Genomic DNA, 24,698 nt, shown 5'->3' with positions numbered 1-24,698 from the left:
GGATTTAATTGCTTTTTTCTGTTCCATGAATGCATTGGTTAAATTGATCAAGGAAAATGCCAGGGTCTGTTTCCAGTTTATCAGCTAATCACCTAGATGTGATCAGTACTTGCCAGCAAAAATAGTGGCCCCAGGCTGTTCCTAGGTAAGATGCTGCTGTAGCTATAGTCATTCTTTAAACTTAGTACATTACGTGACGCACAGGGCATCCTGCACAACCTGGCAGCTCTCTATGGAGGCAGGCCCAGCTCTTCACGAGGAGGGAAGCCAAGAAACAAAGAGGAAGAGGTACGCCTCCCGCATGCTCGCTGCCTGGCACCGTCACTTTGAGTTGATTGCCTTCCTTTCCTGCATGGTTTACGTTCTTCACGGTGATTGGAGGATTTGTAGGTCTGTAGGGACCTATTAATAATATATCTTGGCTGACATACTGTGTTATGATTTTGCTCCATAACTGCTTTTCCGTATTCTGATTTCAATTTCTTTAAATAAAATTAAAAATTTTTGTCACTGTAATGTATTTCTTTTCATAAATAAATTGATCTAAATTAAACACTTGAAAGCTAATATTACATTTCCATTAACCAGATCTCAAAATTTTATTTCTTATATTCCCATTAACACTTTTCTTTAAATTAAAAACATTTTAGCAATAAAAATATTGGTAATTTTTTTTTTAATTGAAATGTTGCCTTTTTTTTCTGTTTGTAGGTTTATTTGGCAAGACTAAGACAAATAAGATTGCAGAATTTCAATGAACGCCAACAAATTAGAGCCAAGCTTCGTGGTGAAAAGGCAGGTTGAAAATCTATTTTTCAAAAAGTACTTGAATGACATTATAATATATTGAGATTAAAAATGCTGTGCCACTAACACAAGATAAAATCTCATGAAGACAGTGAAAGTCAAAGACCAAAAAAACTATATAGGAATACAGAAAATTGTATTTATATCATATAAAAGGGGACATTTTATATCACTCTCTTTTTATCTGTTTTTCCCAGTGTCCATAGGAGTTGATGGTTCTGGAGAGTTTGGTTGTAGCTCTGAATAAGTTACCATTTTTCATTTTTAGATGTTTATTTATTCATATAAACTCTGCAGTGAATTTGAGGTTCTATCCTAAGTGCTGCTGTGCTCACTACTTATTTTGTAGAAGGAAACTGACAGCTCTGAAGATCAAGAAGGAAGTGAGGAAGCCGATGTGAGGCGTAAAAAAGTGGAAGCCCTGAAGGTATGTACTGGAAGGTGATAGGGGTTTTCTTAGAGAAAAGGGAACCCAATAGAAAATTATGTTCTTAAGTCTTTCATCGTTAAATCACCTTATTCTTTTGCCTTAATTTTTCTTTGTCCTCGCTTTGTTTCTGAAAAGTAGCATTTCTCTCTTTATATCTTATTTATGGAGAACAATTTGATGAAAGCATGGCATAAATACATGAAACTATCACACAAGTAATCTTAAAAAGAGAAAATGGCAACCGTGAAAATGAAAAACCATTTCTGTGAAGACAAGTGTGTGCATAATCATCATGTTTTAAAACTTTTCCGTGTTTATTTCCTTTTGAATGTACATTCATTTATTTTCACTCCAGAGATACTTATTGAGCAGCTGCTGTGTTTTGACACCTGATTTAGGTGCTGGGTTTGCAGCCTATTTGTATTCTGGAGGGGCACCCCCCCACCAACACACACACACACATACTCTCAGCCACACTGTCTCACATAGACATGCATTCACATGTACTGTTGTTGTTGTGTAGTCACCCAGTCGTGTCTGACTCTTTGTCACCGCATGGACTGTAGCCCCCCCAGGCTCCTCTGTCCATGGGATTCTCTAAGCAAGAATACTGGAATGGGTTGCCATTTCCTTTTCCAGGGGAATCTTCCTGGCCCAGGGATCAAACCCAACTCTCCTGCATATACAATGATTCCTTTATAACTGAGCCACCTAGGAAGCCTGTACACATATACACTTACACACAACTCTAACCAAAAAAGATTAATGTGTGTTTGTATGTAAGCATATATGGAAATACTTTTTAGACCAGGAAAGAAAGGCAAACCCCATGCCTTTCTTTCTGGCGTTAATTTTGTGGATTGTCCTCCTTTCCAGGCCCAGGCAAGTGCCCGTGCAGCCGTCCTGAAGGAGCAGCTTGAGCGCAAGCGGAAGGAGGCATATGAGAGAGAGAAGAAGGTGTGGGAGGAGCATGTAAGCCAAGGCCCCTGTGAGGACCCTGCCTTTGCCACCGTCCCAGCTCTCAAGGGAGCTGTGCCAGCCACAACCCTGTGATTCTGTGTTTTTATTCTCATTCATTTTCCTGCGTCTCTGTCTCTTTCATCATTTAAGGATGATGATCTATGTGGAAGTTATTTTGGTGTTTGATGTGAGGTGAGATAAAATAGCATTTGTATTTATCTATACTTCCAATAGTAGTTAAGTTGACAATTTCATATATTTATAAATCTGGCCTCAGTATTTGGTGAAATTTTGAGTTTTGTCATTAGGTGTCACTGTTAATTTTTCAGCAACGAGTGTAATTGACAGATAAAATGGAAACAGTTTTACAGTGATAATTAAAAACCTTTTGTGAAGATATAAACAATATAGAAAAGTCTTTTGACTGTATTAACCTGGTGATAAAATAGCTAGCGGAAAAAACTTCAAAGCAGCTTGTTTCCTAACCCTCACTTATGAAACTTTCAGATCAGTGTTTTATTCCTTTTGCACATTAAAAAAAAAAAAAAAGTTTGATTGAATTTTTACAAAGCTTGTTAGAATGAAGTAGATATTCTAAAATTAGCCAGGTAATCAATTTGTAACAAATTGGGTTATATTTGTTTTGAAGTTTTATGTTTTTTCTTCTATGAAACTTTTCTTCTTAACTTAGTTAATTTTTATGTTTTTTTTTATGTCAATCATCTTTCTGAATTACAGACTCAATCTAATGTTTTCTTCTTTCACAAATTAAAAAATACACGATGGTCTTCTATCTTACAGTCTGGTTAATGTTGAATAGCATTAACATTTCTATCTAAAAATAATATATCCATGATGTTTACACAGAAGGCTCAAGTTCTCCTGTATTAATAAATGTATTGCTTGGCTTATAGTGGTGTTGCCACATCTCAGTAGTTACTCTGAATTACCCTTAATTTTTTAATAACTGAGTTAGTTTTGTTTTAAAGTAATTATGAGAGTTAGGAGGATGTTCTGTTTGTTTTCGTTATTTGGTTTAGATTTCATTTGCCTTTCTTTACTTGTTATCTCAGGTTCTTTATGTCTGTTTAGTTGACCTGGGGAGAGACAAGTAGATGTTTGATCATAAAGTGTAAGCATTTCCTGGAGGCTGCTCGGGATCCTTCTTATTAGATGCCAGTGACTTTCTTAGACCATGGATCAGATATCTTCAGAGACTCTGTCTGTACTAGTCATTAGCCACATATGTGGCAGCCATATAGATTTTAATGTAACACGGAGTAGATTTTTAATAATAATGTGTGAAACATTTTCTTCATTAAAATACCTTCTGTTGATTAAAAGAAAAGATTTTTTTTTCCAAGATGAGTAGTGTGAAAAGAATGTAACAGCTCTCCCTCCTGTATCTTGATCCTGCTGGACTGAATTTGGTGGTCTTTGTTCTCATGCCCTGTTTAACTCATAACATTTATCAATAAGTATTTTTGTCTATAACTTAAGTTTTCTCTTAAGGTCGAAGTTAATATAGATTGTGCCTTTGGTGTTGTATCTAAAAGTCATTGCCAAACCCAAGGTCATCTGGATTTTCTCCTGTGTTATCTTCTAGGGGTTTTTATATAAAGTTTTGAATTTTACATTTAGGCCTGTAATCAGTTGTGAGTGAGTACTTGTCGGGGTGTCAGGTTGTTTGTGTGTTTTCCTGTGGGTGTCCAGTAGTTCTAGCATCATTTGTTGATAAGCAGTCTGTGCTTTCTCCAGTGAATTGTCTTTGCTCCTTTGTTAAATGCAGTTGACTGTATTTGTGTAGGTCTGTTTCTGGGCTCTCTGGTCTGTTCCGTTGATCTGTTTTCATTATTATTACACTGCCTTGATTACCTCAGCTTTCAGTAAGTCTTGAAGTCAAGTAGTATCATTCCTCCAACTTAGTTTTTCTCCTTCAGTTTTATGTTGGCTGTCTCCATCTCCTCTTGAACAGAATAGTTGTTGGTATAAAATGAAAGACCAGAGAACTAAATGCTAGAATTGGATTACTATCTTATGCTTAGAACATGCTCAGTAAATACTAGTTTGAAATATTGATATTGATACTTTCTCATCAGAAATTCTTGTTTACTTGTTTCAAGAAGAGATAGAAGTTGGGAGTGACTTGCTGCCGTGTTCCTGTGAGCAGACTGAGAAATGCCATTTCCTTATACTTACTGAAAGTTCAGAACATGATTTCACATTGTTTACAGAGTCTCCATGGCAAGATAAAAGCAAAAACATGTGAAAATAACAAATGGTATTTTCAGTGAAGTAAATCTTATTACCTGTAGTTTTCACATCTTCCTTTCTTATTTATGTTGACATTTTATAATCAGGGCTCTCATGATGGGTAACTGATGTTCACGTTAAGATTGTGCCAAACTTTAGAATTTGCAGAAGCATCCTTTTTGAAATATAAGATTAGTAAGTAAGCTTTTTTTGTTTTTGCCAGATTTTGTAAGGGTTGAAATTAGAGCACTAATGTTTAATCTTTTAGAAGGCAATTTGTAAAACATTGTTAATGCAGTGGAAAGGAGTTATTTAGCACCATGGGACACATGGCTGTGTATGTGAAGCCAGAGACGTGTCTGTCTATTCACTGATATTTCCCCAGCACCTAGTACATTGCCTTGCACAACAAAAGTTGAGGAATGAAAAAACTTCTTGCAGTTAGAGTGTATAGGCAGTGATCTTATATATATACACCACTTTGTCTCTTCATGCAAATGTAAATTTGCCAATGTGCTTACATTCTAATTACAGTTGGTGGCCAAGGGAATAAAGAACTCTGATGTGTCTCCGCCTTCAGGGCAGCAGGAAATGGGGGGTTCTCCATCAAAGCAGCCGATGAGACCTGTTATTTCCGTGACTTCGGCTTTGAAGGAAGTGTGTATGGTAAGCTTTCTATGATTTAGAATTCCTCAAAGTCAAAGAATACTAAAGGGACTAAATTTAATTAAATTACCTTAATTCCTAATGTCTGATTAGGTTTTTCTAGGGAAAAAATTCTGAAGATTTTCATGTATGGTTTACTCTTGAGTATTGGAGCCTCACTGCTCTTAGGTTTCACATATAAGACCACCTGATAGATAAAAATATATTAAAATGATTCCCTAATACTCTAAAAGACTCTTGAACATATAGAAATGTGTGAAAAATAATGCAAAAAAAACACTTTTATTCCCTGGCACTCAAAATTAGCAGAAGTTCATTTCTTGGTATAGCAAATGTTAGAGGACTCAGCATAATTGCACTTAATTAATCAGTTATTTCTTTAAGTTTCTACTTTTGAATCTCTATCATGCCATATGGAGTGTAAAACAAAGAACTGTGGGTAGGTAAAAAGTTTAAACTTGGAAGTACATATCGGGTATCCATCGCGATGAAATGTGAAGCACTCTATTCTGAGGTTGAGGGAAAGGGACTCCTGATGTGGGATTCTAGCCTGGAACTCAGCAGGCCGAGGAACAGTCTCCTGAGTCGTGTTACACATTAACCTGATTCTTTCCTTTCCTGGTTGTTGAAGTCTGTGCCTATTATTTGTTGATTTCATTCAGTTTTGGCAGACAGCACTGATATTATTGGCACACCAATTTTCTGAAGCCTCTGTGTTTATCTTGGAAATAAGATTATGTAGGAAGTACCAGTCTTGGTTAACTCTCAAGAACTTCCTGTAGGAAAGCACTGTTGCTCAGGCAGGGTTCATCTCCTCTCCTCTCTGGTAACGACTGTGTGCTGCACTCTTCACTCCACCCCTCAGATGCCATGTGTGGGCCCTGCCCGGTCCCAGTCTCACCCCATGTAGCTGCTCACCTCTCTGGTTGTAGCGACTGCTAATTCCTGCCATTTCACTGGGTAAAATGCTCTTTGTCTGATTTACAGGTATAACTCTGAAACTGACCACTATTTAATAAAATTTGAGGTAATCCATGTAACCAAATGCTTTTCCTTTATGGGTTTTCTTGGTAAATATCACTTCCTTAAAACTTTGAGAATTGCTTTTCCTTACCCTGAGTCTTCCAGGTACCTTTGATTTCATGGTTTCTGTAACTACTAATTTCTCTTTTTTTATGTATTTCATATATTAGTTGGTCTAATTACTTTGATTATACTAATCAGAAAACAAAATTTATTTTAGCGTTAGCACAAAGTACATAGGACTCTTTACTGTTACTCTTTGCTTAGGGAGAAAAGCCAGTTCTCAATTATGTTTAATAACTCCGGGAGTTGGTGATGGACAGGGAAGCCTGGCGTGCTGCGATTCATGGGGTCGCAAAGAGTCGGACACGACTGAGCGACTGAACTGAACTGAACTGAATGGCTTAATAACAATATATGTACCTGAAACATAAAGACAGCTTACAAACAACACACACTCTCTTGATTATTCATCTGTCAAAACATCCCTAATTCTAATTGAGTATAAAAATTAATTTTAAAAAAATTTCTGCCATAAATTTATATTTATCAAAAATCAGGTGCCAAAGTGGAAGAGGATATAGTTAAATAAGAGGAAGGGGATATAGTTAGATATCTGATCTAGTAACCCAGAAATGTGACAATAATTGAGAATTGGCCATTCTAGCATATATCACAGCTATTAGATGATAATAAGTAATTATTTCTCATTGCTGATAATGAAGGAAGCTATGTTAACATTTTACAGGAATAAAAAAACAAGGAGCATGGAATGCTAATGAAAAACAAAAAGTAAAAATATCAAAAATTTTAAGGTATGCTTTAAAATAACATTATTTCTTACTCTCTGTGTTTAAAGGACCGAAGTCTAACTGATGCCCAAGAAACCTCAGAAGAAATGCAGAAGAGTAACAGTGCTGTTTCAGTAGGTACAGTTTTCAAATTTCCTGTCAATCAGTCCACTTAATCATATACTATTAAAATACAACATTTTAACTGTTTCAGAGTAAACGAGAAATACTACGTAGATTAAATCAAAATCTTAAAGTTCAAGAAGATGAAAAGGGAAGGCAGAGTCGTCCTGAAATGGGTACAGTAACTGTTCATGAAGATGCCAAAGAGCTGGAAAAAGAAAAGTCAGTTTCATCGGATCGAAAAAAATGGGAGACAGGAGGCCAGCTTGTGCTTCCCGTGGACGAACTGGCCCTGGACGCTTCCTTCTCTGTGACAGAAAGTACGTATGAGTGTGCCCAGGTGCCGTCTGATCCGCCCCCACCCCCATGTGGTCGGACACTGAGGAAGCCCCTCGTAAAGGGGCTGAGAGCCTGGAGGGGGTTCTGTTATAAGTGAGACATGGAGAAAACCATTCGCTTCAACATGGGAGGGCTTTCACCTTTTTTTTTTTTTAACACTCTTTTAAGCTTTCTCTTTTTAAACATTTTATTTATTTTTGATTGCACTGGATCTTTGTTGCTTTGCTTTCTCTAGTTGCAGCAAGCAGAGGCTGCTCTCTTGGTGTGGTGTGCAGGCTTCTCAGTGCAGTGGCTTCTCTTGTGGAGCACAGACTCTGGGTGCACAGGCTTACAGGCAGTTGCAGTACATGGGCTCTAGAGTGCAGGCTCAGTAGTTGTGGCACACAGGTTTAATTGTTCCGAGACATGGGGAATCTTCCAGGAGACCCATGTCTCCTACATTGGCAGATGGATTCTTATCCACTGTGCCAGCAGGGAAATCCCACGAGAGGATTTTTCCCAACGATCTGTGATGTGAGAGCAAGAACGAATGGCACGCATGTAACCTGTGTTACTCCAGCCCTTCCTCCCACCTTAGAGTCACCTGTTACCAGGAGTAATTCTTCGTGAGAATCAGAAGAGTGCACTTGGGCAGAATCTGGGAAGGTCGGGGCGGTATTGAGCAGGCCTGTGGAGAGTCTCATAGGCCATCCCTTTGCTCAGCGAGGATTCCTGAGCCCCTGCCCTTGTCTCACGTTGTCCCGGCCCTGGAGTGCAGCAGGGAGCTGACGAGACACATGCTGGTGGGGGTTCGCCTTTTAGGCGGCTGATCTGATCACCGCCTGAGTGCTGTTTTTTGTGGTTTTTTTGATGGGCCATTTTGGTAGAATTCCTTCTTTTTAATACCCTGAAGCAAAGTTCACAGACTCCACAGCAGGCAGTTATGTATTGAGTCCTACTGTCTCACACAGACACACACACACACAAGCTTGTAAGGGCTTCATGGGAAGTCTACAAGTGTGTCAGAGGAGTAACTTTGAAAAGCAAATGAGGATGTATCAGGGAAGGAAAATTGAGAGTGCGATATGAATTTAAAGGGAAGAGAGGAGGGCAAGATGAGGGCTAGAAAATCTGCACGGTGTTTGTCAGAGGAGGCCTTGTGACCTTGGTGAAAGCAGTGTCGCTAGAAGTCAGGGGGCAGAAGTAGAATCTGGGGATTAAGGAGTGAGTAAAAGGTGAGGGAGGAGCACCTTCTGGTAGCTGAGCTGTGAGGGCAAGGGAGGGATGCAGTGCCCCCTGGTGGAACCTTACAGAAAAGAGCCTGAGAGTCAAAGTACAGCCTGCCATGCTTCTCGGTATCTGATTGACCTTGGTTTCAGGGAGCATGAAAATCCAGTGTCCTTTCCCATGCCTGAGCCAGGCTCCCTGTGGTTTTCATGCCACTTGCTTTGTCCTGTCTGCCTCCTCACCGCTCACTTCGTGTCACTGGAGTCTAGCCACTTTATTTCACGGCCCTCCTCCCCTCTTTTCTTAAGTCATTTGCATGGTGGCCTTGTTTCTTTCCTCACCCCATTTCTGAATTCCTCCATGTAGCAGAGCTCTTCACAGTGTTGTCTGTGTACAACTCTGGTCCCCACCTTCCATCCCTCACCCCCTTCACCTGACTTCTCAGCCCCTCAGCCCCATTCAGCTGCTTTGTCACCTCTATCAGATACCATGTGGGTAAGTTATGGGTCTCTTCAGTGTTGTTTGATCTTTTTAACCATCCTTTTAAAAATCGTTTCTTACTGGTAATCATTTTGCCTAAACAAAACCAAATATTGTCTGATAAATTGCAGGTATTTACTTTCATGGACAGGTACACAAAAATATGTATCATGTATTTGGTCACCGTTGAAAGTTGGTATCACTTACATAACCCATAATATTTGAGAGTATATCCTGTCTATTACTGCTGGGTACCTATATGCTTCATGTATTAATTATTACCAAATGTTCTGAAGACTCAAACTTCAGTAGGTGATTTTCTCTGTTTTGCTTTGCAAAATTTTATTCAAAAGGTTAACCCCAAATTATTTATTGTCAAATAGGAAGTGTCATTTGCTTACTTAGATTAAAGAAGATAAAACAAATTTTCTTAGAGTACTTTTCTCTACTTTTAATCCATATGCATGTTTGTCTTAGGATTTTTTTTCTATTCTCTGCAATTTATAGAAACAAAATATTAACATATTTTATCTATTTTTGTACTATCCCAAATTATTCTTAGTTTAAAATTTTTTTTCTCAAGTAAAAATGTTATAGAAACATAACTTACATTTTTTCCATTTTTATATTTCCTAAAACTAGAATCTGCCTTTAATGCAATGTTGTTATTAGATTCTATCACTGAAATTTTTTATATCTTTTTATTTTAGAACATACAGTGGGAGAGGTTATTAAATTAGATCCTAGTGGATCTCCAAGAAAAGTCTGGGGGAAAAGTCCTACAGATTCTGTTCTGAGGATACTTGGAGAAGCTGAACTACAACTTCAGACAGAACTACTGGAAAACACATCTATTAGAAGTGGTGAGCAGAGAAGCTATTTTTTTTTTATATTAGAAGTAATGTTAAAAACATACTTAGTTACCATTTTGTGTATGTGATGCCTGAACACTTCAGATTTACTCTCTTAGCAGCTGTACATTTAGTGGTAACTGTAATTAACCATGCTGTGTGTTAGAGCTCTAGAAATTTATGCATAAACATAAATTTAAACAGCTGAAGGCTTGTACCCCTTAGAGACATCTCCCTGTTTCTCCTACCTCTGAGGCCCTGGCAACCACTGTTCCAGTTTCTGTGAGTTCGGCTTTTTAGATTCCATTTATATATATCATAGAGTATTTATCTTTTTGTGTCTGACTTATTTGTAACATTTAGAATAATATCTTCCATGGATTTCCTTCATTCTTATGGGTGAATACTATTCCATTGTGTGTGTGTGTATCTGTATATATACACACATACCCCATTTTCTTTATCCATTCGTTCGTGTACACTCAGTTTCTTTCCATGTCTTGGCTACTGTGAATAGTTCTCCAGTGAATGTAGGAGTGCAGATTTCCCTTCAAGACTCAGATTTAATTTTCTTTCAAGAAATACTTGGAAATGGAATTGCTGTATAGTTCTATTTTCATGTTTGAAGAACCTCAGTAGTGTTCTCCAGAGGGGCCACACCAGTTTACATTCCCGCTAACAGTGCACAAGGGTTCCCATTTCTTCACATCCCCACCAGTATTTGTCGTCTCTCCTTTTCTCCTTTTTTTTAATAATAGCTATGGTAACAAGAATGAAATGATCTCTCATTGTGATTTTGATTTGCATTTCCCTGATTATTAGTGATATTGAGCTCCTCTTTATATATCTGTTGGCCATTTGTATGTCTTTGGAGAAATGTCTATTCAGTTCCTTTACTTTTTAAAACAAATTTAATTTTTATTGAAGTATAAATTTACAGTGTTGTGGAAGTTTCAGGTGTACAGCAAAGTGCTTCAGTTATATATATATACAGAAAACCACTCTTTTCTAGATTCCTTTCCCATATAGATCTTTACAGAATATTGATAGAGCTCCCTGTGCTATACAGTAGGTCCTTGTTAATTATTCTTTGCCCACTTAAAAATTGCTATCATGAATTAATAATGGTAAAAAAATTTAATATGCCAGTTTTTTTTTGCGGTTGAGTTATATGAGTTCCTTAAATATTTTATGTTAAACTCTTATCACATATATAGTATACAAATAATTTTTATTATTCTGTAGATTCCCTTTTTATTTTATTGGTTTTTCCTTTGCTGTGCAGAAGCTTTTTACTCTGATGTAGTCTCGCTTTTTGTTTTTCTTTTTTTTTCTCTTCTGTTGCTCATGCTTTGGTGTGTTATCTAAAAATTTCTTAGTAAGATGTATACAATCTTTTTTTGAAGTGCCTAGTCAAGTGTGTTGCTTATTTTTCCATTACGTTGGTTTTCCTTTGGTAGGTTACATGTGTAGATTATATCATCAATAGTTGGAAATAGTTTTTTTGTCCAGTATTTATTTGATCATTTCTTTTTCTTCTCATTGCATTTGAAAGCCTCTAGACCAGTCTTCAGTCCTCGTGGTGCTTGTTCCTGGTTTTAATAGATACTTTTTTATAGCAGAAGAGTCAGACTGAACAGATCACAGGTGTGACCTCTGCCACTGTCAGACTGTTGGTGAGGCTTGGTGAAGGGAAAATGTTCCAAAGCATGAGCTACACTGTAATTTTGTTCTCGTTGACTAGGAAGAAGTAAGGTAAAACAGCTCACAGATACCTGTTCACAACTTTGTTCCCTAAGTGGGTTAACTGAACCAGGCAGCTCCTGCTGGTCCAGCGTTACAGATGGACTGTGGGCAGCAAAGAGGGCCTGCCTGACTTTAGTGGTGATGATGAACTAAGCTGAGACAGTGAGCAAGGCTCTCTGCTTTTCCCCACCTACTTCAGTCACGTGTGTTCAGACATGGCAGACAGAAGATGGAATTGTTTGCTGGAAATATAGTGGGTTGAGGACCTTTGGAGGAGAATGTTTTTAATGATGGACTCTTGGATAAATTTTAATGGGGAAGGTGAGGAGAGTATCTGTGGTAGGATCAGTGGGTTGTGAGTCCTGGTCGGGTTTGGGTGGGGTAGCAGAGGGTGATGAGTGGGAACACAGGATGTTAGGGGTTAGGAGGTGGGACAGTTAACTTTGAACATTCTGAGGAGCTGTGTTTATTGACAGGATTTCTAAGATGTGAGCATGGAGTGACTGAGGTGGGGGGAAGAAAGCATCATGGGGATGAATTGACCAGCCCAGATCCAGGAGGCTTGTTCAAGGTGTAGACATAACTCTCACAGGTTAGCTAAGACAGAACCCGGGTGGGGGTTCCCAACAGTGAACTGGAGAGCAGCATCTCCAAGGAGTGATGTGGCTGACTTGGGTGTCTTCCAATCATTGCAGTGAGCTGTTCGGGCAAATCCATGCTCTCCAGACAGCAGTGAAAAGGATGGAAAGTTTCTGAGCATTTGCCACAAAAACACACAAAAACTTGAGTTCATAATTTTAAAGATAGCACTCTGATGTATATATATACACATATATGTATGTGTGTATGTAATTCTGACATTTCTGTATAGATGTAAAAGTTTCACCCAAAGGAAGAGGCAAATAAACCATGTTAACCACCTTAGAAATTTATTTTTATTTTTAAATTTTTTCACCACTTGGTATTTGTAGCTTTATTATCAAGTAACTGTATTATTTTGTAACTATTGTCAAGCTTCAGTATGTTTCAAATAACTAAATGCTGCAACTGAGACATTAAAAATGCAAACTAACTTACCAAAATAATTGTATTCTGAATATTATATATAATATTATACATTTTATATTATATAAAGGGTTTTTATACAAAGTTAAGGTTTGTTTATGATCATTGAAAATCTGAAATACATTTGAACAAAGTATTCCTATGCATACATATGTAATCACTCAACAAAACCATATATGAGTGGTTTTGAAAAATAAAATTACATTCATACAACAAAGGTGAAATATTTTTATTAATTTGACAGTATTATTACAGAACTACATACATATGAATGATATGACTTAATTCTGTATATTTGCAGATTTTATTTTAAGAAATAAATTTTATTTTAAGAAATTTGTATAGTTCATAATCATTAAAATGTCTATCCACAGGCATAATGTAGACCCAGTCCCAGTGAATAGAAGAGTTTTGATGGTCAGTCATATCATCTGTGTATGACACCATAATTTTAGAAAAATATCCTATTCAGTTGTACAGTTTGATACATCTTCATAGCTCTGCTTGTCATCAGTAATTACAGATGAGGTACAGAGCTTAGAGGAGAATGTACAGAGAACTAGGTACTCAGGAAAGAGTATCACTGGTTTCTCAAGTGGAGAACACCATAAACACCCAAACACAGTAAATTAGTCATTAAACTAAGTGTCAGTCCTTCAAAAAGGTTCGTACACTGTTGTGTCATACATAGCTTTGATGCTGAAATGTCTTAAGTTCAAAATACTTTTAAACTGAATGAGAGCTGTGATTTTTAAGTAAAGTCAAACATTTTTCTAACTGATCTGAAAAACCTGAAAAACAGTATCTTTATAACAAAAATGCCTTTGAATTTAAATTTAATTTGACTATCATGTGCCTTAATCATTTATTAATTTCTAGTACATAACAGAACTTAACTAGTAGTTACCTGCTGTGAGAGTGAACTTTGTTCTAAATGCTATTGCAGATAAAAGTCAAGTCAGTGTGAGAACATAGCATGATTTTTCATTTTTGTTGTTTCAGAGATTTCTCCTGAAAGCGAGAATTTCAAATCCTTAATTATTGAAGAAGAAAAAGTAAAATGTATTCCACTTGAAATGAACCCACCAGCTACTCTTGATTCTTCTGTTGAGACAAACAGTCCGAACATTAGTGAAGCATCTCCACAGACAGCATTGAAACCAGAAGGAGATTTGGAGGGTATGTTTTCATGGGGCAAAAGATTTATTTGGTTTAATAATACTTCATTGTCTTCCTTATAAACAAACCTTCAAAATATTTGTTTATGTTTGGGTGATTCATCTCACATTAGGTTCACTATTTTTCCAGTACCGGGTCTTTTTTTAATCACCACATTGCAAATCACCCCAAAACGTAGTGTTAGAACAACATCCATTTTACTCTGTCTCCAGTTTTAGAACAACAGCCAATTTTACTCTGTCTCCTCATTTTGTGTGTTGGGAATTGAGTTAAGCCCTGGCTCACTCCCGTGCTTTTCTAGTGCATGTGCTGTCATCTCTGTGATGACCTGGTCTCATGGGTCCAAGAGGGCTTAACTGGTGTCCTGACTGGTACAGCTGAAAGACGGTGAGGCCTGCCCCTTCCTCTTCATACAGCCTCCAGGCCTTTCTCTGTACTCTGTCCAGCAGGGTGGGTCCGATGTCTTCCATGGCTCACAGGTACACAGGCAGAAGCTGCTTATACTCGTAGAAGCTAGTCTCCGAACTGGCACAGGGTTGCTTCTGCTGTACTTCATTGGTCAAAGTAGTTACAAACAAGCCTGGATTCAGAGGGAGGGGAAACAGACACCTCTCAAGGGTAAAAGGGTTAAATATTTTGTTATTGTTGTTGTTGAGTCATTTAGTCGTATCCAACTCTTTGCGACTCCATGGACTGCAGCACGCCAGGCTTCACTGTCCTTCACCATCTCCCAGAGTTTGCTCAAACTTCTGTCAGTTGAGTCAGTGATACTGTCTCATCTTCTGTTGTCCCCTTCTCCTGTCTTCAGTCTTTCCCAGCGTCACGGTCTTTTCCAGTGAGTCGGCTCTTCATACCAGCTGGCGAAAGTATTGGAGCTTCAGCATCAGTCCTTCCAGTGATGATTCAGGGTTGATTTCCTTTAGGGTTGACTGGTTTGATCTCCTTTCAGTCCAATGGACTGTCAAGAGTCTTTGTTTTTGTAGCCATCTTTAATGTTAATGTCTGCCCTTTTACCAAACTTATTTACATCCCCTCACATGCAGAATACACTGACTGTTCATAGCCACATCTTATTATGACATTGGCTCAGATGTTGTCCTCAAGGTCAAGTCTGTGTTTAAATGAGGTTCTTTGGGTGCAGTTCTTTGAATACATTTACTTTCAATCTGAAGACCTAGAGAGTTCTTTTCACTTGCTTTTTCACTCATAAATCTAACAGTGATGAAGAGGATGTGAGACTCCTTGTCAAAAATAGGGAAGGTACAAGATTGTGGGTACATAGAAATGGGATCCCACCAGGAGTAGCTTGGCCGGCTTGCTTCCCTCCCACCAAACATTGGTACCCTCAAAGGCTCTTCTGTTGGGCTATATCTTTCCTTTCAATCATGCTGGGGAGTGCTTCTGCAAGTATTAATGATTTTGTGAATTGTGTATGAATGTTACTGACATTTAGTGAAAAACCACTGGGGTTTTTGGTTTGGGTTTTTTTTTTTTTTTGAGACTGTGCCCTGTCTGCCTGCAGTTTCTGTGAGGAAGGCAATTGAGATGCTCAGCAATCTTCTTGTCCAACAGCAAGAGTCAGAAAGACAGACCTTTAAATCCTCAGTGCCCCAGCAGAAGGTCTTACGGCCTTCTGTTTTTGACCTCTGTCTTTGCCCTGAGACCTCAGGCATACTTTGCCTGAGGTTAGTGTCTATCTGGAGGCATCTTTTCCCTTGAGAAACTTCCTCTTCTGAGTTCTCTTCATGAGCTAAACTGATCTTTCTTCAACTCACCTTTTTCTCCTTGTAGTTTATAAGTGGCTGCCTTAGGAATCTCATTGGCACTGTAAATGGTCTACTCAGATAGCTCCTTAGCTCGGTCACTGAATCTCTTAGGTGCATTTTCTTTCATCTTTTTTCATGTCACAGGGCCACTTTCTGCCACCAGGTCACAAGAATGCCCTTTCCTCCAGCCTCCAGTAACTGCCTTTCATGGGCCAGGCTCTCACCACAGCCTCCTTGAAACCTTTCAGTGTCAGATGCTGGCCTGTCCCCAAACTAGTGCACATATCTAACCTTTGTTGTGTCAACACCCTATCTACAGATAGGAAATTCTGTTTCAGTTATCTCTCACTGCAAAGCAGTTTGCTTTCCAGACTTAGTGACTTAACTGTCTTGATTTATCTCACACTCTGTGGATCCAAAATCACTGCAGATGGTGACTGCAGCCATGAAATTAAAAGATGCTTACTCCTGGGAAGGAAAGTTATGACCAACCTAGATAGCATATTGAAAAGCAGAGACATTACTTTGCCAATAAAGGTCCGTCTAGTCAAGGCTATGGTTTTTCCTGTGGTCATGTATGGATGTGAGAGTTGGACTGTGAAGAAAGCTGAGCGCCAAAGAATTGATGCTTCTGAACTGTGGTGTTGGAGAAGACTCCTGAGAGTCCCTTGGACTGCAAGGAGATCCAACCGGTCCATGCTGAAGGCGATCAGCCCTGGGATTTCTTTGGAAGGAATGATGCTAAAGCTGAAACTCCAGTACTTTGGCCACCTCATGAGAAGAGTTGACTCATTGGAAAAGACTGATGCTGGGAGGGATTGGGAGAAGGGGACGATGGAAGATGAGATGGCTGGATGGCATCACCGACTCGATGGACGTGAGTTTGAGTGAACTCCGGGAGATGGTGATGGACAGGGAGGCCTGGCGTGCTGCGATTCATGGGGTTGCAAAGAGTCAGACACGACTGAGTGACTGAACTGAACTGAGCTGTGGATTAGGAACTGGGACATTCCTTCTCCTCCTCATGGCATCAGCTGGTATCGCTCAGTGATTTTGAGCCATCAGCTGTGCTTACTTGGGTGGGAGATGCTGTCACTCCACACCTGGCATCTCGGCTCAGCTGGGCCTGCGCTGCTGGGTCCCACTCCTGTGCTTTAAGTCTCAGGGCCTTGCCATGTTGTCTCTCCAGGGTCCTTAAACTGCTTTCTTGGTGGTTTAAGCTTCCAGATTCCAAAGTGGAAACTGCTGATTTTCTTAAAAGGCTGGATGTGGCCAGGCCTACAGGACTCCAGCTGTACCCCACAGGTCGAGGCAATCACACTGCTGATCCAGACTGAAGGACTTGGGATGACAGAGCCCCCTCTGGATGAGAGGAAGGCTGGACATCTGCCACATGTGTGACCTTGTAGTCTTGAGAAATAGTCTTGTTCATTAGAATCTTAGTTAATTGGTATCTTATGAGCTGGGACACTTTTTCTGCAAGAGCCATGTAGTAAATATCGTTGCCTTTGTGGGCAGTACAGTCACAAATCTAGTTTGTGGAATGAGTCACATTGATGTGGCTTAAGGTGCCAGAGAACAGTTACTCGTTTAAAAAATTTTGAGCAGGACACCCCTCCTCCAAGTACTTAACTTGTAAGGGTGACCAAAAAATCATTTGAATAAAAGATAAAAATTTTAAGGATTGGTATAATACCAATCATCTCTCTAAAACAGGAGAACTAATTAGAAACTTTTAAAATAGAGAAGGAAAAAAAGGAATGGCCATGGTGGCTGAAACAAGAAAGTATCGATAATTTGGATAATTGGACAGGAAAAAGAGAAATTAACAAACGAAAAGAGAAACTCTCTTCTCATTGCTGTTAACTTTCAGGATATATCACCCAGGTGAAAAATGAGCCACTGCCAGAGAACAGAGATAGTTCCCTGGTTATTAATTATTTGAGGGTTTAGGAAAATAGGTTTAGCATCCCAGTTATATTTGCCTTTTCACTGTGAAAGTCCAGGTAAGAGGGTTTTTTTGTTTTGTTTTTTTTTTTTGATCATTGAACTTTCCCATCAGTTACTAATCAATCGTATTATATTCTACTTTCTGTCCATATTTCTGGCCATAGATAGTGTTAATTCTATAAGTTTTTATGTCATCTAGAAAGCAATTTGTATATTACTGAAATGTTAATGAAGAAAAACTTTTCGATGATAATGAAAAATACAGAGTACACTATATTTCTTCTGGGTATTTTTATTGCAGTGAAAATGCAAAAGGAGAAGTCTGTTATTTCAGAAACAACTAGAGTGTAAAGACAGTAAGATTAAGGATCTATAGATAAACTACTGAGTTTTTGTTGCAATTACTACATTAGCCTGAAACGAGGTATGATCATTTATAAGAGATTTATTCTGTTTTCTCTAAGTGGATTTTGCTTTGAGACCTGTTTCTTGCCCTGTTTTTGCCTGGCAGAGCCTGATGACTTGGAGGCAGAAGTGCTGCAGGAGCCAAGTGGAGCAGACAGAGATGGTGGTTTGCCCCAACCCGTTCTCGACATGTGGGTCACTGAGAGAGAAGGAGCAGAGGAGGTTGAGTACGTCACCTCTTCCCTTGCATTTCACACCTGCTCCCTTCATGTCATGCCTTTCATGGAAATACTGGAGTAACACTATATTACATTAAATCAATTACGAAAATAGTTAATTTGGGAATAAGTATCACATTCATGAGGTTCAGAAATCAGCAAGTATATAAAAATATACAGTAAAAGGTCTGTTTCCCACTTTTGTCCCCACCCAGCAAATTCCCACTCTGTCCTCTTTTCAAACATGATTAATATATACAGAAGCAAAAGCGAAGATATAGCCTCCCTCACTTTTAAATGGACTTCCCTTGTGGCTCAGATGGTAAAGATCCGCCTGCAATGCGAGAGACCTGTGTTTGATCCCTTGGGTTGAGAAAATCCCCTGGAGAAGAGAAAAGCTACCCACTCCAGTATTCTTGCCTGAGAATTCCACGGACAGAGAAGCCTGGAGGGTTACAGTCCATAGGGTCACAAAGAGTCAGTCACGATTGAGCACCTTTCACCTTCACTTTTAAATATAGTTGTCATTATAAGGCACAGAGTTTTTTCCACCATTTTATGTCAGTAATTGGGGAATTTTTTCATATTAATACACAGAGGGCTTCCTCTTTTTTGCTACTTTAAGGCTATGTCATGTTCCAGTATATGGATATACCATAGCTCTAATTAGTCTCCTATACTAGTTGCTATGACAGATGATGCTACAGTGGATAACCTTTAGTGAGGTTACTTTGCATGTATATAAATATAGTCGCCTGCCCTTCCCACCCAATTCAAGCTTTCATGTAAGCTCTGCACTGTTATTGGTAAGCTTATTCCTGGCTATATCATCTTGTGATTATTTTATTAATGATAACTATAAGATGGTATATATGAAAGCTTACACCTTCTTTGTGTTGGTTTTGTTACCACTCTCTTATTGGGATCCTACTATTGTTCATGGAGACTTTCAGTTGAATCTTTTGTATGTTTCATATGCACAATCATATGAAAATAATGATGGCTTTCTGTCTTTCCAGTTTTTTTCACACTCATTTCTTTCTCTCCAGTTGCATCACTTAGTACATTTTATACAGTTAAATATTGGAAATAGGGTTCCCTCTTGTTCTTAACTTCAGTGAAATGTTTCTAATGTTAACTATCATTAGGCATGACTATAATTTCTAGCTCAAGCAGTGTCTGCTCATTTTACTGGCTAAAAAGTCTGGAATGTATTATATCAAATGACTTTTTGGCATCAGTGGAACCATTCATGTAATTGTTTTCCCTTATCTATCAGCATAATAAATTAATAGGTTACCTAATATTGAACTATCCTGCATACCTTAGTAAACTCTGCTTGGTCTTCTGTTTGCTAATTTTAATGTACTTCTGTTTGCTAATACTTCATTTTGTGATTTTTTTTTTTTGCCATTAATTTTTAAAATTAATTTTTATTGGAGTATAGTTGATTTACAATGTTGTATTAGTTTCAGCTGTACAGCATAGTGAATCAAATATACATATATCCACTCTTTTTCAGATTCTGTGCGCATATAGGCCATTACAGAGTATTATCTATTTTGTATATAGTAGTGTGTATATGTCAATCCCAGTCTTCCAATTTATCCCCTTCCTGTATCCCCTGGTAACCATAAGTTTGTTTTCTACAATTGTGTCTTTATTTCTGTTTTATAAATAAGTTAATTTGTACCTTTTTTTTTTTTTGAATTCCACATAGAAGCAATATCATATATTTGTCTTTCTCAGTCTGACTTACTTCACTCAGTATGACAATTTCAGGATTTTTGTATTAGTACTTGGGAGAATCCTCTTATAGTTCCCTTTTGTCTGGGGAAATCACTGTCATATTTTGGTGTTCTTGTTACCTTCCTTCTTAAAATAATAATTGGAAGTTCATTCCTTTGCTCTGCTCATAACAAGGGTTGTCAGATGTTTTCTGTAAAGGGCCAGATAGTGAACTTTTTTGGCCCTGTTGACCATATGCTCTGTGATGTGGCTGTCCGGTGCTGCCTTTGATCTGCAAAAGCAACCATAGGTAACACATAAACAGGTGAGTGTGGCTGCTCCAGTGCAACTTTATCTGTGAAAACAGGAGGTGGGCTGGACTTGGACGTGGATACAGAGAAGCATGTGCAAGAATGTTTATTTCAGGAGAGTCACAGGAAATCATTTGAAATAGTCTGATCAGGAATAAGGAAGTGGCTCAAAACACTGTTCTAAGTGTCCTGCTGAGCTACTTCAGGTCCTAAAAGATGATGCTGTTAAAGTGCTGTACTCAATATGCCAGCAAATTTGGAAAACTCAGCAGTGGCCGCAAGACTGGAAAAGGTCAGTTTTCATTCCAATCTCAAAGAAAGGTAATGCCAAAGAATGTTCAAACTACTGTACAATTACACTCATTTCACAAGCTAGCAAGGTAATGCTCAAAATCCTTCAAGCTAGGCTTTAACAGTACATGAACCAAGAACTTCCAGATGTACAAATTGGATTTAGAAAAGGCAGAGGAATCAGAGATCAAATTGCTAGCATCTGTTGGATCATAGAAAAAGCAAGGGAATTAAAAAAAAAAATCTACTTCTGCTTCATTGACAATGCTAAAGCCTTTGACAGTTTATCACAGCAAATGGTGGAAAATTTTTAAAGAGATGGGAATACCAAATCACCTTACCTGTCTCTTGAGAAAACTGTTTGCAGAACAAAAAGCAACAGTTAGAGCCAGACATGGAACAATGGACTGGTTCAAAATTGGAAGGAGTACATCAAGGCTGTATATTGTCCCCCTGCTTATTTAACTTATATGCAGAGTACATCATGCCAGATGCCAGGTTGGATGAATCACAAGCTGGAATCAAGATTTCTGGGCGAAACAGAAAACTCAGATATGCATATGATGTCACTCTAATGGAAGAAAGTGAAGAGGAACTGAAGAGCTTCTTGATGAAAGTAAAAGAGGAGAGGGAAAAAGCTGGCTTAAAACTCAGCATTCAGAAAGCTAAGATCATGGCATCCATCGTGGTAAAGATGGGGAAAAAATGGAAACAGTGACAGATTTTATTTTCTTGGGCTTCAGAATTACTGTAGATGGTGACTGCAGCCATGAAATTAAAAGACACTTGTGCCATGGAAGAAAAGCTGTGGCAAACCTAGATAGCATATTAAACAGCAGAAACATCACTTTGCTGACAAAGGTCTATCTAGACAAAGCTGTGGTTTTTCCAGTAGTCATGTTCAGTTGTGAGAGTTCGACCATAAAGAAAGATGAGTGCTGAAGAATTGATGTTTTTGAACTGTGGTGCTGGAGAAAACTTTTGAGAGTCCCTTGGACTGCAAGGAGATCAAATTAGTCAATCCTAAAGGAACTCAATCCTGAATATTCATTGGAAGGACTGATGCTGAAACTCCAATACTTTGGCCACCTGATGCAAAGAGCCGACTCATTGGAAAAGACCCTGATGCTGAGCAAGATTGAGGGCAGGAGGAGAAGGGGGCGACAGAGGATGAGATGTTTGGATGGCATCACCAACTCAGTGGACATGAGTTTGAGCAAACTCTGGGAGATGCTGAAGGACACGCAAGCCTGGTGTGCTGCAGTACGTGGGGTCACAAAGAGTTGAACATGACTTAACAAAGTCACAACAACAAAGTATACTGTGTAATGGGTAGTATGCAGCACTGAAATTAAATGGAACTCCTTGTATAAATACGGAAATATGTCCAGAGTATTTGATGATATTGAATAAAAAGCATTTCCATATATTAGAACAATACTGTGATAATCCTATAAAATGTTCTTAAGTGCATATATGCTGCTAAGTCACTTCAGTCGTGTCCGACACTGTGCGACTCTATGCCGTCCCATAGACGGCAGTCCACCAGGCTCTGCCATCCCTGGGATTCTCCAGGCAAGAACACTGGAGTGGGTTGCCATTTCCTTCTCCAATGCATGAAAGTGAAAAGTGAAAGTGAAGTTGCCCAGTCCTGTCTGACTTGTAGTGACCCCATGGACTGTAGCCCACCAGGCTCCTCCATCCATGGGATTTTCCAGGCAAGAGTACTGGAGTGGGGTACCGTTGCCTTCTCAGCATATATAAATGTATATAAATTTAGGGGAAAAGTTTAATAAGATGTATATAAAACTGATAATAGGAAAAGCAACTTGGATTTTCATTGTTTGAGGAAATCCTAAAAGGAAAAAATTTTTTCATTGAGATAAATATATAAATATATTTATTTATATAAATTTTATCATTTTAATAATTTTGAAGTGTACAATTTTATACTCTATGGTTCCAGTACATTTTCCTCGACCCCAGTGGAACCCTTGTACCTATAAGCACCCACTCTTCATGTTCACCTCCCCAGCTCCTGCCACCACTGATCTGTCTTCATGGATTGGCCTATTCTGGACATTTCCTATAGAATCACAGTATGTGGCTTTTTGTATCTGCCTTCTTTCACTTAGCATACTGCTTTCAGGGCTTGTCTGTGTTGTAGGATGTATCAGCTCTTCATTCCTTTTCATGAATAATATTCCTTATATGACTATAGCCTATATTTTTATACATTGTGCAGTTGATAGCATTCAGCAGATGATGGTGGTCATTTCCAGGGTAGTTTCTGCCTTTTGCCTGTTTTGAATGGTGCTTCTGTAAACATTGTGTACAAGTCTTTGCACATCTGTATTGAGTTCTTTTGAGTATATATCCAGAGTGGAATTGCTGTAGCAAATGGTATTTTATGTTTCCCTTTCTGAGGAATCAAGCATTACATTTTGAATGAAAAAATATATTACTTGTATGATTAAAAATAAATAACTTTTTAAAATAAAAATAAGAGTTACTTAAAATTTAAAACTGCAAAAGTAAAAAATTATTTAAATTTGAAATGAACTAAATGAGTTCACATTTATGGGACTTCCCAGGTGGTGCTAGTAGTAAAGAACCAGCCTGCCAATGCAAGAGACATAAAAGATGTGGATTTGATCTCTGGATTGGGAAGATCTCCTGGAGGAGGAAATAGCAACCTATTCCAGTATTCTTGCCTGGAAAATCCCATGAATAGAGGAGTCTTGCAGGCTACAGTCCATGGGGTTCCAAAGAGTTGGGAGGAGAAGGGGACGACAGAGGATGAGATGGCTGGATGGCATCACCAACTTGATGGACATGAGTATGAGTGAGCTCCGGGAGTTGGTGAAGGACAGAGAGGCCTGGCATGCTGTGATTCATGGGGTCACAAAGAGTCGGACACGACTGAGCGACTGAACTGAAGTGACTCAGCAGCAGAAAAAGTACTAGCAAAATTAAAATTGCCTTATAATCAAAAAAAGAAAAGCCATCCCCAAGAAAAAGAAATGCAAAAGGCAAAATGGCTGTCTGAGGAGACCTTACAAATAGCTGAGAAAAGAAGAAAAGCAAAAGGAAAAGGAGAAAAGGACAGATATACCCATCTAAATGCAGAGTTACAAAGAAAAGCAAGGAGAGAGAAGAAAGCCTTTCTAAGTGATGAATGCAAAAAAAATAGAGGAAAACAATAAAATGGAAAAGGCTAGAAATCTCTTAAAGAAAATTTGAGATACCAAGGGAACATTTCATGCAAAGATGGACAGAGTAAAGGACAGAAGTGATATGGACCTAAAAGAAGCAGAAGATATTAAGAAGAGGTGGCAAGAATACACAGAACTGTACAAAAAAGATCTTAATGATCCAGATAACCACTTGGTGTTATCACTCACCTAGAGCCAAACATCCTGGAATGCGAAGTCAAGTGGGCCTTAGAAAGCATCACTACGAACAAAGCTAGTGAAGGTGATGGAATACCAGCTGAGCTATTTCAAAACCTAAAAGATGGTGCTGTTAAAGTGCCGCAGTCAATATGCCAGCACATCTGGAAAGCTCAGCAGTGGCCACAGGACTGGAGAAGGTGAGTTTTCATTCCAATCCCAAAGAAAGGCAATGCCAAAGAATGTTCAAACTACCACGGAATTGCACTCATTTTACACGCTAGCAAAGTAAAGCTGAAAATTCTCCAAGCAAGGCTTCAACAGTACGTGAACTGAGAACTTCAACTGGATTTAGAAAAGGCAGAGGAACCAGAGATCAAATTGTCAACATCTGTTGGATCATAGCAAAAGCAAGAGAATTCCAGAAAAGCATCTACTTCTGCTGTACGCCAGAGCCTTTGACTCTGTGGATCACAACAAACTATGGAAAATTCTTAAAGAGATGGGAATACCAGACCACCTGATCTGCCTCTTGAGAAATCTATATGCAGGTAAAGAAGCAACAGTTAGAACTGGACATAGAACAACGGACTGGTTCAAAATTGGGAAAGGAGTACGTCAAGGCTGTATATTGTCACCCTGCTTATTTAACTTATGCATAGTACATCATGCACAATGCTGGGCTGGATGAAGCACAAGCTGGAATCAAGTTTTCCAG

At 38.6% G+C, this 24,698-nt stretch overlaps 1 protein-coding gene across 5 annotated transcripts in view; it reads left to right on the top strand.

Moving 5' to 3' along the window:
- Positions 1-24,698, top strand: part of NEK1 (NIMA related kinase 1) — a 130,696-nt gene that overhangs the window by 84,791 nt on the left and 21,207 nt on the right. For 4 of the 5 annotated variants that reach the window (XM_045164971.1, XM_045164970.1, XM_045164973.1 and 1 more), the window contains 10 exons: positions 205-288; positions 712-795; positions 1,157-1,234; positions 2,114-2,209; positions 4,985-5,116; positions 6,999-7,064; positions 7,145-7,373; positions 9,789-9,941; positions 13,743-13,919; positions 18,147-18,267. In XM_045164971.1, the coding sequence (XP_045020906.1) occupies positions 205-288; positions 712-795; positions 1,157-1,234; positions 2,114-2,209; positions 4,985-5,116; positions 6,999-7,064; positions 7,145-7,373; positions 9,789-9,941; positions 13,743-13,919; positions 18,147-18,267 (1,220 nt within the window). The remainder of the gene's footprint in view (positions 1-204; positions 289-711; positions 796-1,156; positions 1,235-2,113; positions 2,210-4,984; positions 5,117-6,998; positions 7,065-7,144; positions 7,374-9,788; positions 9,942-13,742; positions 13,920-18,146; positions 18,268-24,698) is intronic. The other variant, XM_045164972.1, reaches the window with a different exon arrangement.

The sequence above is a fragment of the Bubalus bubalis genome, chromosome 3 (genome assembly GCF_019923935.1).
Source record: "Bubalus bubalis isolate 160015118507 breed Murrah chromosome 3, NDDB_SH_1, whole genome shotgun sequence".
Taxonomy (NCBI): domain Eukaryota; kingdom Metazoa; phylum Chordata; class Mammalia; order Artiodactyla; family Bovidae; genus Bubalus; species Bubalus bubalis.
This window is presented reverse-complemented; position numbering and strand designations above follow the sequence as displayed.